The 14,039-nt window shown below is 33.8% G+C and overlaps 1 protein-coding gene across 2 annotated transcripts in view; it reads right to left on the bottom strand.

The window, feature by feature from the left end:
• SSBP2 (single-stranded DNA binding protein 2) overlaps positions 1 to 14,039 on the bottom strand; it is a 245,209-nt gene that overhangs the window by 164,061 nt on the left and 67,109 nt on the right. For both annotated transcript variants that reach the window (XM_004678159.2, XM_004678160.2), the window contains exon 2: positions 5,260 to 5,332. In XM_004678159.2, the coding sequence (XP_004678216.1) occupies positions 5,260 to 5,332 (73 nt within the window). The remainder of the gene's footprint in view (positions 1 to 5,259; positions 5,333 to 14,039) is intronic.

Raw genomic sequence — 14,039 nt, 5'->3', positions numbered from 1 at the left:
GTAAACAAAGTTAGTAAAACATTTTAATTCAAATATTAAATACATGTAAAAGTGAAGAAAAATCCTATTGAATTTTGAAGGTAATCTAACACTTTGCTATTTGACATGGTATCCACTAGCAATATATAGGTCTTTACATTTAAAATTATGACCATTGAGTGTTCTTCTGTTGTACTAGCCACATTTCCATAGTTCTAGAGATAGCACAGAGTAGAGAGCAATATAACCATACAAAGTTATATTGAACAGTGCTGCTTAGCTTTAAAAGGCAAGCAAATGTTCTCTTAAAGAGGAATACCTGTGACTGTGACTAATCCCTGCTATTTTTGTTTTTATTGTTTGGATCCAAAAAAGCAGAGGTCCCTAGAAATGGTTTCACAGTATTTATATTAAATAGTCTACAAACTAAAAGAATTTAGGAGGCTGTTGATAGTCTCCCAGGAAGAATTTTGGGCCATCTGAGAAATTCAGAAAAGGAGAAAATGGAAAAGTTTAAAAGGAGTCAACAAGCTAGAAGGCAAACAGGGCTCTTGGAGATAGCCAGTGAGAAATGCTCTGTGGCAGGGAGACCAAAGAACTGAAGGACGGTTGTGGCCAATTCAAGTTGCCTGTACTGTATAAGGTTTAAGTCTTCAGTTATCCCCCAACCTTCATGGAGAACCTTTTGATGCAAGAGCAAAAAGTTAGTGGAACTCAGATGTATAAGGAAAACAAAAATCTTTAGGGAAAAAAAAAAAAAGACAGCAGTTGTAAGCAGTTGTGCTGTAATATTTAGGAGGATCAAGAAATTGTAACATGAGAACCCTCTGCTTCATTCCCCTTTTCTCAATAAGGCCCAGAGATGTTGGAGAGGATTTGAGACAATCTAGACTATTAGGGATGAGAACTGGAGCCATTCTGATAGAAAATGTAACCCCAGAAGGTATAAAGATTGAGGATCATGCAAATCACATACACTTGGAACACACAGGTACACACAGGTCAAGATGTGTACTTAAAATTCTTAAGAAAAAGACTTCAAGGATAGAACAGAAGTGATCAAGAATTTTGAAAATAACACAAGCACTTAAGCACATGCCAGGACATACCAGATCCTATCCTAAGCACCTTATGTGTACCACTCATTTAAACCTCAGTACAATCTGAAGTATTACAATTATCTTCTATTCATACTTAAAAAACTGAACAAGTAAATAAAATGTAGAACATAGTTCAAACTCAAACATCTGGTCTCAAAGCAAGTGCTCCTATCTACTATACTATACTTCCTCCAAATTACAGTTCAATAAACTGGTGAGGGTATATAACGATTGTTATTATCACCATAATAAGAATTATTATTACCACTATTGTTCCAATAAAAATGAAAAATGATAGAAACAACATTTGAAATGATGGTGTTCAACATCTATCATTCCTAATAAAATCTGAAGATTTTAAGTTTCTACTTTTGACTAACTTACTGGTTAGTTGATGGCAATAAAATTTCCTGGCATAGTACGCAAAGGTCATTGTCTAAGAATGCACTACTAATACATTAAAGTGAAGGCCAGAAAAATCCTTTCTAGCAATAGGTGCTATCCATCACTTTTTATGATGGGTAAATATGGAAATACCCTAATGCCCAAAAGTAGATGACTGGATCAAGAAGATATGATTGTGTGTATCACACATGTATTTTACATATATGTTCTATATATAATGGCATACTTCTTGGCAATCAAAAAATAAACTCATGCCATTCACTACAACATGGATGAAGCTAAAAGAGAATATGCTCAGTGAAATAAAATAGGAAAAAGAAAAATATCAGATGGTTTCACTTATATAGAAGGTATATAGGGGAACCAAATAAGGTATCAGGAAAATAGTAATAAATAAAAACCCAAAATTAACAGGTGGCTATAAATCAGAGACATTCTGCAGGGGAGGGGAATGAAAAGGTATTAAATCAGGGGCAGGGACCCTCCCTGGTGGCTCTGGAGGTTAAAGCACAGCACTAAGAAGCTAAAGCTACTTCATCATGAGTTCAATCCCCACCCCAGGAGGTGACCACATAGTGCAGCAGCCTCTCCAGACCCACCAGCTGCTCCCCTGCATGGATCTATCTGTTCGGCTCCCCACTCTGTTTCTGGTGAGTCCTCTCACTGCACCTGTACCCATATTCTCTATGTATAAGTAAATAAATCTTTAAAAAAATAAAAAATAGGGGCAGGCCCTGAGCCTCTGGCCTGTACCCCAGTTCTGTATGCACAAATAAATAAATCTTTAAAAAAAAAAAAATAGGGGCAGGAAGAGCACTAGAGACTACCATGACAGTGCAAGTAAGAATTGGTGGTGGGAATTTTGGGGGATTACATTGGAGAGGAGAAAGAATACAAAAAGGAACAATGAGGCAAAATATAAACAAGCAAATACATAAGAAATAAAAAGGCTACTACTAAAAATCAAATAGTGAAGGAGAGGAGATTTTAGGCAGAATGAATACCAGGTATTGTAAAAAAGTGTGAAAAAGAAATAGCAAACTACTGAAATTTAATGATCCAAACTTAGCTTATCTAAAGTGATCTAGAATTGTACAGTGTACTCAGCCATTAATGAGGTATCAAATCTACTTCCAGACTTCCATTTTAAAAATCAGAAAGCTTTTAACTTTATCTTCTATTATTTTTATTTTAAATAACTGTACAACTTATATGTGTATTTGTTAAAAAAAAAATCCTATTCTAAGAACAAAATCCCATTTAATTTTTTTCAAAATCCCATTTAATTTTTTCCATTCATAAATATGTACCCACAAAAATATATCACACTGTTTTAAGTTCAAGATATTAATGAGGTGGTATGGCTGGCCTGTTTCTTTTACTAGAAAATGTTTTGAAAGTCTATTCATATAAATCCAAGTAGATCTAACTTAATCTTTTATATTGTGTTAAACTTATACCTCAAGAAAATTGGTCATTTTCTGTTTAACCAATTCCATACTGTTTATTCAGGAATGAGAATGTTTTTCTTTTCCTAATTCCACTCAGAGGTTGGCAAGCCAGAAAGTGAAGAATAGTTCTGAGAATCACACACACTCATCTTCAAAGTCCAAAGTCTTCCCAGTAGTGAGTTTATTTTCCGTTTTATTGATTCAGCACTGAAAGTGAACCAGGCTGATAAATCAGAGAATTCCTCAGTTTTGTATTTGAAATTTGGCCAGAGAGAGTAAAATGAAGGTACACTGTCAAAAATATGTGACTCTCTTCTGAAACTGTAGTTTACTAAATAGCCTGGAAAATGTTTGACCCGTGTTCCATTGAGCTCAGGCATATCAATATAGTGACAAGTTAAATGTTCAAACCACATGACTCATCTCAGTTCCAATATCTGAACTTCCTTAAATAAATTAGCAATGTTTTTCTTTCTCAGTGAATTTTAATAATCACTGCATCTGGTAACTAACACTGGTAAGAAAATATATTTCTGAAAACCCTGATGATTCAGAAAGATCAGTAATCCTTTCAAGTTTCATCAAATTTTCAACTAAAGTAAAATGTTTAAATTTAATAGCTCTTTCTAAATACACAACACATTGGCAGTGATTAAGAATACAAATAAGAGCATCCTTTTTGCAATCCCAGTCGCTGCTTCTATAGTATCAGTCAATGTTAACTTACAAATATCATATGCCAAAGGCTTCTAATTAATGATTTAAGGACATATAGATATACTATCCAACTTCTGTTTTAAATTAATTGGGAAAGGAAATTATTATTCTATTGAGTATATTCCTTTCATGGTAAAACAATTGACTAAAAATTTTGAACAAGGGCCCTCCCTGGTGGCACAGCGGGTTAAAGCACAGCGCTAAGGAGCTAAAGCCACTACAGCATGAGTTCGATCCCTGCCCTGGAGGTGACCCACATGGTGCCACAGACCTCTCCTGACCCGCCTGCCGTTCCCCTCAGCAGTGTACTTTGTCAGTCGGCCTGTTCTGCTCCTCATTCTGTCTCCCCTGCGCCTCTGGCCTATAACCCAGTTCTGTATGCATAAATAAATCTTTAAAAAAAAATTCTGAACAAATATCTCAAATTTCTCACTAGCAAATAAATCAATCCTACCAGTTTAGTATACTAATTAGCTAGATAAGAGATTGTGGGACTATGTGTATTGTTTGAGAGCAAGAGAATCCTAAGACTGTGCAATGTGCTTGGTTAAGGGGTCACCTCTCATTTCCCTGATCTGGAAGGGGCCAAACTAATGAGATCCTTGGACACAACATGATTTCCAGAAACCTGTCCCATAAAATGTAAACATGGATTACAAGAAAGAGCCACATATGTGAATTTAAATTTTCTAGTTAATGGTATCAAAATAAAATGGGGGTAAAATTAATTTTACTGATAAATTGTATTTATGCAGTTATGTCTAAAATATGATCATTTCAATGTGATCAAAGATTTTAAATTATTGGCATTTTGTAAGGTTTTCAGTTACATTCACAGCACTTCTCAACTAGATAGCCTGTAATTCAGGTACTGAAAAACCATTTAAGGGTAGCAGTTACTACACTAGACAGCAAAGAGACAGAAGGAAAAGCAGGAGCTTTGGGATTAATAAGAATATAGGTTTCAACTCTAGAATCAGTTATTAAAACTCTAAGCCCTGTTTTTCTCATTAGTAGATGAGGAATGATACCATGTGTCTTGCAAATTTCTTATAAGAACTGAAGAATATATGTAAAGCACCTTCATGTATTATGAACGCAAAATCCTCCTCCCCCTCCTCCTCATTATAGAAATTGGAGAAGACAAAGTACCACTGTAAAAATGTTTTAAATGTGAGGGGAAAAAAATAGGAAAAGAAACAAAAATCTGAAATAAGATTATGAAAATTTAGTCATCGCTGATCCATAATATTATCCATGCAAAATAAAAATAAGCAAACACCACACTTTCCAAAATCAGGGATAATGCCAAAATAAGATGCTATGAGAACTAGAGATATGGTAGTATTTGTCTTTAAGGAAATTTGCATTCTTGATTAATTTTTTGCTAAGACAATATTAGTTTTCATGTCTAAGGGGAGGAAATAGCTGGAAAGTACTGGCTGGAAATGGCAGGATACTATAAGTGCTTACAAATAATCTACAAAGGCTATATTATTTTCCTGATAACTGCAAATTCATTATAAATTTTCATTTTTTTCCAAACAACTGTCAATCTTTTTTTCATTCCTTTATATAAAATGTTAAAATACAATGCATAAACATACCTCTGATAAAAATGTTTGGGCCGATTTCTGAGCTCCTACATGGAGCAGGTATTCATATACGTAGAGTGCTAACCTGGAAAAAAATATATAGCATTTGTTGAGAAGAGAAATTTTTTAAATTCATCCTTTATATAGTACATAAACCTTTTCATTGCAAAATATCTTATCACTAAAGTTGATAGAAAATTGCATCTTCCCCGTGTTCTTTCAGTAGGATTTTATACATGTATGTTCAATAAGCACTTGAACTAATTACAAAGAAAAAAACAAACATACCTCTTTTCTTGGCAAGAAACAAGAATGTATGTTTTATCTTGGGATCACTCACTTATCATTTCCTTTGTTATGCATAATATAATTAATGATTTATAACCAAACATTAATAATCTCTATAATGTATTTTAAAATGTAATTATTAATTTTCTCTAGTAAAAATAAATGCATTTTTTGAAATTCTTTAATAACTGCATTCCCTTCAGTCTTTTTGGTGAGTGTTAGCATAAGCCCTCACTATCTGTACCTCCACACTGACAAAATGAATGTTGGATTTCCATTTTAGTATTTTTCAGCAATTTCTCCTTATGCTCTAGGTTTGACTGTTAAACCAAAAATAGCTTATAAGATGTTCAGATTGTTCAGATAAACAGCAAACTACATCATTAAGTAAATGTTAAAGATACCAGGCCATATGAATCATTTAGGTGTTTACAATTAAAAGATTAACATACAACTACATACAAATTTATTATCCAAATCTAGAAATTTAAGTATACAGCATATACTAATAGTACTCTCATTTTCTTGTAGAGTCAGAATTTTTTAAGCCACACCATGTGGCTCAATTTCACTTGAGCTGTTAACAAAATATTATTCATATGCCCAAATTAGTCTGAGGCAGTATTTTTAATGATATCTTGGACTGATGCCCAGATAGCGCTCAAAATAGTTCAGTTTCCACTATGATGTATTTACCAATATTGCACCAGGTTTACAGTAAACAAAACAATGTAACAATAACCACAATTCTGTATAGTTATGCCACTTCTCTTGACAAGTTTATCATTATTAGATTGATGAGATTTATAAAAACGAGTTTTCTCATTTTCATGAAAAAACACACTTGTGATTTAAAAAGGAAAGTCCTTACAAATTCATTGTCTTGTGTCCTTGTTTTCCCTTTCTAAAATTGCCAAATATTGAAAATGAGAATTATTCCGTGGTTACTAGAAATTACTAAGTACCATGAGAGAATAGACATCTGTGACAGATAAAACACATTTTATTGGCAGAAAATATATGCTGTAATTTAAAAACAGTTCCTAACCTCTAAGTTGAATGACACTTCCTAGATCAGTGCTTCATAACCAATTTTCTACCCCAGCACATGAGAGGCTCTGACATGCTGCTTTCGGTAGCAGTATGCCAGTGTGGTGCATCTGCACAGTGTCACTGGGGGTGCAAGAATTGGAAAATTCCCATAGTTTTAAAACAAACCTATTGGTGATTCTTACCACCTACACTTCAAACACATAGACCCCACATGCCCTATCCCTGTACTAACTAATCCCAACATCATTCACTGAAAGACCATGAATGCAAATTTCACCTTGAAAAACAAGAATATGGATGAATTTTTACTTGAGAGGCTGTGAAATCAGTCAAATTTTCCACTGATCTCAATGATAAAGTTAACAAAAGCTGACCAACAATTCTAGCAGGGAGCCAAAGTCCAAAAGGCACTATGTATATTATACAGCTCAGAGTCTTCATACCATGATCACTAGAGGCTCTGAAAGTCTGTGTGTGTGTGTGTGTGTGTATGTTTTTTGCATAAGACTTTAATATCTGGAGGGGAAAAAAAGGTGCTACTGGACCACCAAATAAAATTTCAGATCTACTGTCTAAGAATTACAATATCTAACAAAGAAAGTGGAATTTTTACCATTCACATGAATGAATTCTATTACATGCTCGCCAATAAGTATCAACTAATAGTACTGGATACATTAAGTATTTCACTGATAATGTATCTACAACAGATAGTTTCATTAAGAATCTAATTACAGCAATTTTTCAACTATCTTTGTAAATGAAAAGAGTTTATATTCTGGGAAGGGGTAGAAAACTTACTTCACTCAATTATTTCTATAACCTTGCTATCCAACTTGAGATTAAACTTCTTCCTTTGAGGGAAATAGTAGAAAATAAGGAACTATAAACAAGACATAAAAATAGATGGCTTCTAAGGCTGCATTGTTAATTTACAAATACATTTTCCAAACAACACACAAGAGATGAACAATGCCTATAATTCTGAGCTAAATTCCTACTCTTTCTATACACACATCCATAATGCCAGTATCTATGTAATATGTGCATATGTCTATATAAAGCAACTCATTATTTCACAAAAGTCACCTAATAAAAATGACCTAATTTTTAAAATCTGATCTTATAGAGCAGTTCAAGTGGATAAGACTTGATATTACAGGAATACTCTTTTAATCTTGTGTACAGGATTCATCCAGTTTCTTTTACATTATACATGCCAGTTATAACAACATACAGTGTTTCACATGTGGATTAAATTTAATTATGCCTCATAGTATACCTATGATATAAGACAGTTATGAACTATCCATAAATTCTCATGTAAACATCTACACAATAAAGTCAAACTACTGAGAAGTGGCGATGTCTTTCAACTGGACCATAATGTCCTATATCTACTCTTCACATGGCCTATCTACCTACCGTGGGTGTTAAATGAAGCTGTATTTTGCAAGCTATACTTTAATATTCAAAATATAGATCTAGTGTTGAAATGGAAATGCTAGAGAACGTAGCTGCTTAATATGAGAAAGCATATCTTGCCCAAACTGTAATGATAAAAATTGGTGTTACTAGCATTTTTGCCATCTTTTTTACAGTCAGCAAGGAAAAAGATGCAAATAAACATGAAGCCTTTGAATTAATGGATCCCCATCTGTAATCTTAAATTCTTTTGGTTGTGGGTATGGTGTGGTAAGATACACCTGAAGGAGGTCATCCATACCTTAAACCACACAGAGCATTGTAAACAAGTGACACCTCAAAAAGAATAAAAATATTTTGGCTAACTTACTATATGTACAAAGGTGGAGAGAAAACAGTTGTCATTTCAAAAACTAGCTGCTCCTCATTTCTCTTGACATTAACTTGTAAAATGCACTTTGTCTTATTTATCTCTAGCATTGAAAATTAGTATTGAAAACAGTTATTAATGAATCAATGAATGAACGAATGGTTCCAATAAAACAGTCATAAGTCATGTATAGAGTCTTGTCATTTCCCCCATTCATAGCATTCAAAGGACAAGTATAAAATATCCTCTTGGATACCTATTTTAGTATTTGCATCCTCTCAGTATCCTTAAAATTTAGACTCTCAATAAATTATAAATTACTGTATTGTTTAACAACATTGATGTTACCAAAACAATTCCTTCCCACCGATGCCAAATTCCTATATTTACAGGGTGACTTTTATTTAAGAAATAAATTCATTTAGTTGGAGATTTGTTTAATTGCTTTTTTTTTTTTAAAGATTTATTTATTTGTTCATACAGAACTGGGGTACAGGCCAGAGGCTCAGGGGTGGTGAGAGGCTTCACCAGAGACAGAGTAGGAAGTACATTGCTGAGGGGAGCAGCGGGCAGGTCAGGAGAGGTCTGCCACGCCATGTGGTCACCTACGGGGTAGGCGGGAATCGAACTCATGCGGAAGTGGCTTTAGCTTCTCAGTGCTGTGCTTTAACCCGCTGCGCCACCAGGGAGGGCCTTAATTGCTATTTTTAATAAAACAAATCCTCAAAAGACACTAACCACCCTCTCTACTTCCTTTTAAAGGGAAAACAAGTCAATATTAGGGAATAAGCTATAAAAAGACAGATGGCTAAAAGAGACCTTTTAGAAAGTACGGTCTAGCTATTGCTCTTTAGCACTGATGAGTACTATCCATCCAAATTCTTACACAAAATCCACTCATCTTTGGTAATTAAATCCCAGTATCAGTGCTTAAAGATTCCTGATATTGAGAATTTAGAACAGATTAAGTTCTCTGAATGGTTTTTTAGATTCTTGTTGGATAATGAAGAGAGAGTGCTCTTACTCCTGAACCTCTGCGTAGTTCCAGGCTTGACCGACAACACATAAATGTCCAAATGTAACCCCTCGGAGATTAAATGCCAATATTTAGCTGGGTCATGGCTAGCTAATGAGAAGCAAGGAGAACTGAACAGCCACAGAGACTGCTCATGGGACTGTAAGCAGTTATTAGCAGTGAAACATTATCAGCCTGATCAAACTTTCAACAGAATTTACAACCTGGTGCTAAGGAGGTGTGAAAAATTTGAAGTCAGTTTCTAACATTTTCTTTTTGAAGCTCATCTACTACTAGTGAAGATAAAAAAGATTTAGAGTGTCAAAAAACTGTGTCTATGCAACCACACAACAATACTAATGCCCAGACTTTGCTTTGAACACACTTTAAAAGACTATTATTTTTATATTCTAAAAAGCAGTTTTAAAGAATTTGGTATTTGTCATAGATACAGATACTGAAGATCCTAAACTAAGCATTACATGTTCTGGCACAGATAATTGCATCAGTTAAAACAGGGATGTCACTGAAAAAATTAACAATTAGATAAACAGCTCAGAATAAAAATATGTATCTTTGTTGATATTTCATTGATGACACATATGATAGACCAGCAATGCTGGGAGTATGGATTTGGGATTTAATGATTTGTTGTGCTTAGAAACAACTGCCTTATATAGACAGCCAAGTTCACAACTAAAATGATTACTATGAATTTAGGAGAAAATAAATGGGCTAAGGTATAAAATTGCAAATAAAAATACTAAGTCAACAGTTTGTAGAGACATGGTTATTCATTGAATTTAATAAAAACTTGCATTCTATCATCTAGCTGAGCTTCATACACTTTAATAAAGTACTGAGTATACTTAATATTGCTACTGATTCTACTTCAATCCAGTTTGAGACTACATTTTATACTTAGGCCCCCCACTTACTTGGGGAATCTTGTATGCAGTCTAAGTCTTTCTTCTGTTTGTGTTACCCTTACAGAGGACAGATTTTCCTGTGTATCCACCTGGAACACTTATTAAGACTTGCTGATCAACCTCAGAGGTCTTCTTGTACTTAATTTCCATGTTTTAACATCAAAGTTAATACCAGACACCAGACTACTTCTTTCACCATGCCAGAAGAGAAGGAAAAAACAGGACTTAACTTTGTTCTTGCTATGAACCAGAAAACTGCATATTCAAAACAACTGTATTTAACATTGGATGGCAGGCAGTTTAGACTTGTATTTAACATCTGTGAAAGGGGGGACTAATTTGTATATCATCATTTTAGTATTCTGCCCCTAAAGCATGTGTCAGAAAATAGTGCAGGAAGGAGAAACCCAAATAAAGGATTAAAGGTCTCCTGAGTTGAGTTCAAAAGATCTAATTCAGGGGAGGTTAGGCAATTGAAATTTGTAGACAAAGTAGTGGAAAAAGGAAGTCACAAAAATAGCAAACTCCAGTCATTTCCAGAGGCGCCCCTCTGCACATCTGGGAGTGAAACTCACCAGCCAGACAAACATTGCTCATATGAAGTTAAGATAACCTCAGTGAACACCAAAGAGAAACAACTGAGACTCATGGTAGTGGGTTACTTTTCTCAAGTTGAGAAAACAAAGAGTATTTTGTGCTACAAACACATGGTGGTTCGTCAAAGTTTAAGAGATAATTAGTACTGATAGAAGTTTCCTAACAGTTATATGCAACTCAAGAAATATAAGGCATCAATTCCATACTACTCTATAGATTCAGACTAAATACAGAAGTTATAGAGATTAAAACAAAACATTTTCAAATATATTTTCACTTATCAGTTTTACAGCTGAATTATTATCTTTGTCCTTTTAAGTATGAAGATCAAAGGAATAGTGACTCTAACCGAATAGTCTTTAATTGTAAAGGTGTGAGATTTTATACAGCCTAATTAATATCCAAAGAAATTTTTCCTTATTAAAAAAAAAAGTGATAAGTGTAATGGTAAAACTTCACTTTTATATAAACAATGCTAAATTTATGCCTCATTCATGATCAATTTTGCATTTCTTTGTATTCAATTTCAATTATTTTTTCAACTACTTAATCAACTGGATAATTACTTAAATGCCCTTTCCTTTCTTAATTGTGTTACAATAAAACCAGAAAATGAGCAGATATAGCTACCAAGACAATAAAATATTCTTCAGCATTATGAAGAATTACCAACACATAAAAAGCAATGGAGGGTCATTGAAGGCATATTTCTAAGATAAAGAAACTGATCTGAAAGACTGTATAATTCCAACCACCTGATATTCTGGCAAAGGCACAGCTATAGAGACGGTAAAACAGACCAGTGATTCCTGGGGGTTGAGAAAGATAGGGATAAACAGACAGAACATGGGAGATTTTTAGGTATGAAAAATACTTTATACAGTGCTGCAGTGGTGATTACAGATCACTATATATTTGTCCAAATGAACCCTAATGCAAACAGATTTTGAGTGATAATGTGTGAGTATAGGTTCAATAATTGTATAATTGTTAGTAAATGTACCATTCTAGCATGGAATCTCAGTAATGGGGAAGCATATTGTATGTATGCACAGATGAAGAGGATATAAGGGAAATCTTTGCACCTTCTATTCAATTTTGCTGTGAACCTGACTGACGCGGCTTGTTTTTTTTTTTATAAGTGGTTATAATGCGTAATGGAGCTTCTTCCTTCCTTCTCTGTACTGTTTCATATTTTACAATTTTTTATAATAAAGACAAAATTATTTTAAAACTCAGTCATAAGTTCTTATCTCCTTTCCAAATCTATTAAATTATCTACATGAAACATTTTTCCTCAAATGCAGATGAAGTTTTCTCTAAAAATAAGTTATTTTGATAATTTATAATCAAGAAAACATCTTTCTAAATAATGTAAACTACATGCCCCAAGAAAATGAGTGGAAAATGCTTAAAAGCAGTCTATTATTTTTCTAACTACTAAGCACCAAAAATAACTTTCTCAGAATTTGTGCCTAGTTTTGCCACTAAATACTTTTCTGAATTCTTATTGTTAATTCTCATTTCCAATCTTTGTCAGCCATTTTGGCATTTATACCTATTCAGATTTACATTTAATTTCCTTTTACACTTCCTACTTCCTACTGTTACCTGTACTTTTTTTTTTAAGATATATTATTTATGCATACAGAACTGGGGTATAGGGGAGCAGAACTGGCAAAATACACTGCTGAGGGGAGCAGTGGGCATGTCAGGAGAGGTCTACGGTGACATGTGGGTCATCTCCACTGAGGGGATCCAACTCATATAAAGTGGCTTTACTTCTTAGTGCTGTGCTTTACCCGCTGCACCACCAGGGAGGGCCCCGTACTTTCTTTTTTTAAAAAAAATTCTCCTTGCCTCAGCTTCCTTAACCCCAGCCAAACCCTCCATACTCATCTAGTTATCAAACTTTTGGTGATGCTTTTCGTTGGACCAACCTCTTCACTGTGGTATTTAGAGAATACATAATAATAAGCACCATTAAGTGAGCCTAGTGCTACAAAATTTTTGCCCTAAAGGAATTCTGGAAAAGTTTGTATCATAACATAGTTCAGCAATGTCTCTAATCCTTACTTAGGGCAAAAAGGAAGAAAACTTCGGAAGAATACACTCATACACACAAGGACCCAGAACTTTTAATACCACAGAGGGAAGTGGACAGGTATTCAAAGGAGAGCCCCAACTGGGGAAAGTCACATGATAATTCTTTCACTCTCATTTTCAGAGAACATAAGTGCATGTTAGTAATTTTTTTTTAATCATTATTAGGAGTTTCTTTTTAAACAGCAAGTAAAATAATCAGAATCATAGGGTTTTTTCCCCCCGAGGGTTTAATCTAGTTCCTAGAACTGCTATGAAATATTTAAACATTTATGGCATTTTTCTCTTTCAGGCCATCTTTCCATCTGTTTATTTGATAGGTCAGCATCTATTTTGTGTTAATTACTAAGAACCAATGAAACATCATTTTAGCACCCACTAATGCAGTATTTGAGACAATATAGTGAAAAGTGCATCCTTACAACAAGAAAGAATTTAACAAATTAGTAGCACAAAGGTAATTCTAAATATCTAAGTTAGTAAGAAAAAAGTCCATAGAAACTTTACAAATACTTCAGTTCATCATCAAGAGTAAACTCCTCCTATTGTTTTAGGTCCTACATGAAAATAAAACACAAATATAAATCTTGCCCTCAAGTAATTTTTAGACTTAATGGAACATGATATATAATTAAAAATAAGACCAATAACATACAGAACCAAATGATGGGTGTGAAGTACTAAAACGTTAAGAATTTAGAATTAGAAAGATAGCAGATAAAAGACTCTTACAAAAGGACTCTGAGGAAATGGCACTTAAGCTAGGTATTAAGGAAGCAGGAAGAAAAGGGGATTTTAAAGAATGGGTAATAGCTTGAAAGAATTATCTATATTGTATACAAGACTGGTAGCCAAAATAATATTCCCTCTGTATTTGAAAGTAATAAAATGATTTCACAAAATATTCTCTATTTCAGACAAAATTTATATATGTCAATATGCAATAGGAACATTTTACACTATTATGTAATATGAAATAGCAATAGCCATAATTTATGTTTATAGTATTTTA

The sequence above is a fragment of the Condylura cristata genome, unplaced genomic scaffold (assembly GCF_000260355.1).
Source record: "Condylura cristata isolate star-nosed mole 26May11 unplaced genomic scaffold, ConCri1.0 scaffold00007, whole genome shotgun sequence".
Classification (NCBI taxonomy): domain Eukaryota; kingdom Metazoa; phylum Chordata; class Mammalia; order Eulipotyphla; family Talpidae; genus Condylura; species Condylura cristata.
Note: the sequence above shows the minus strand (reverse complement) of the source record. Positions and strands in the feature narration are given on the sequence as shown.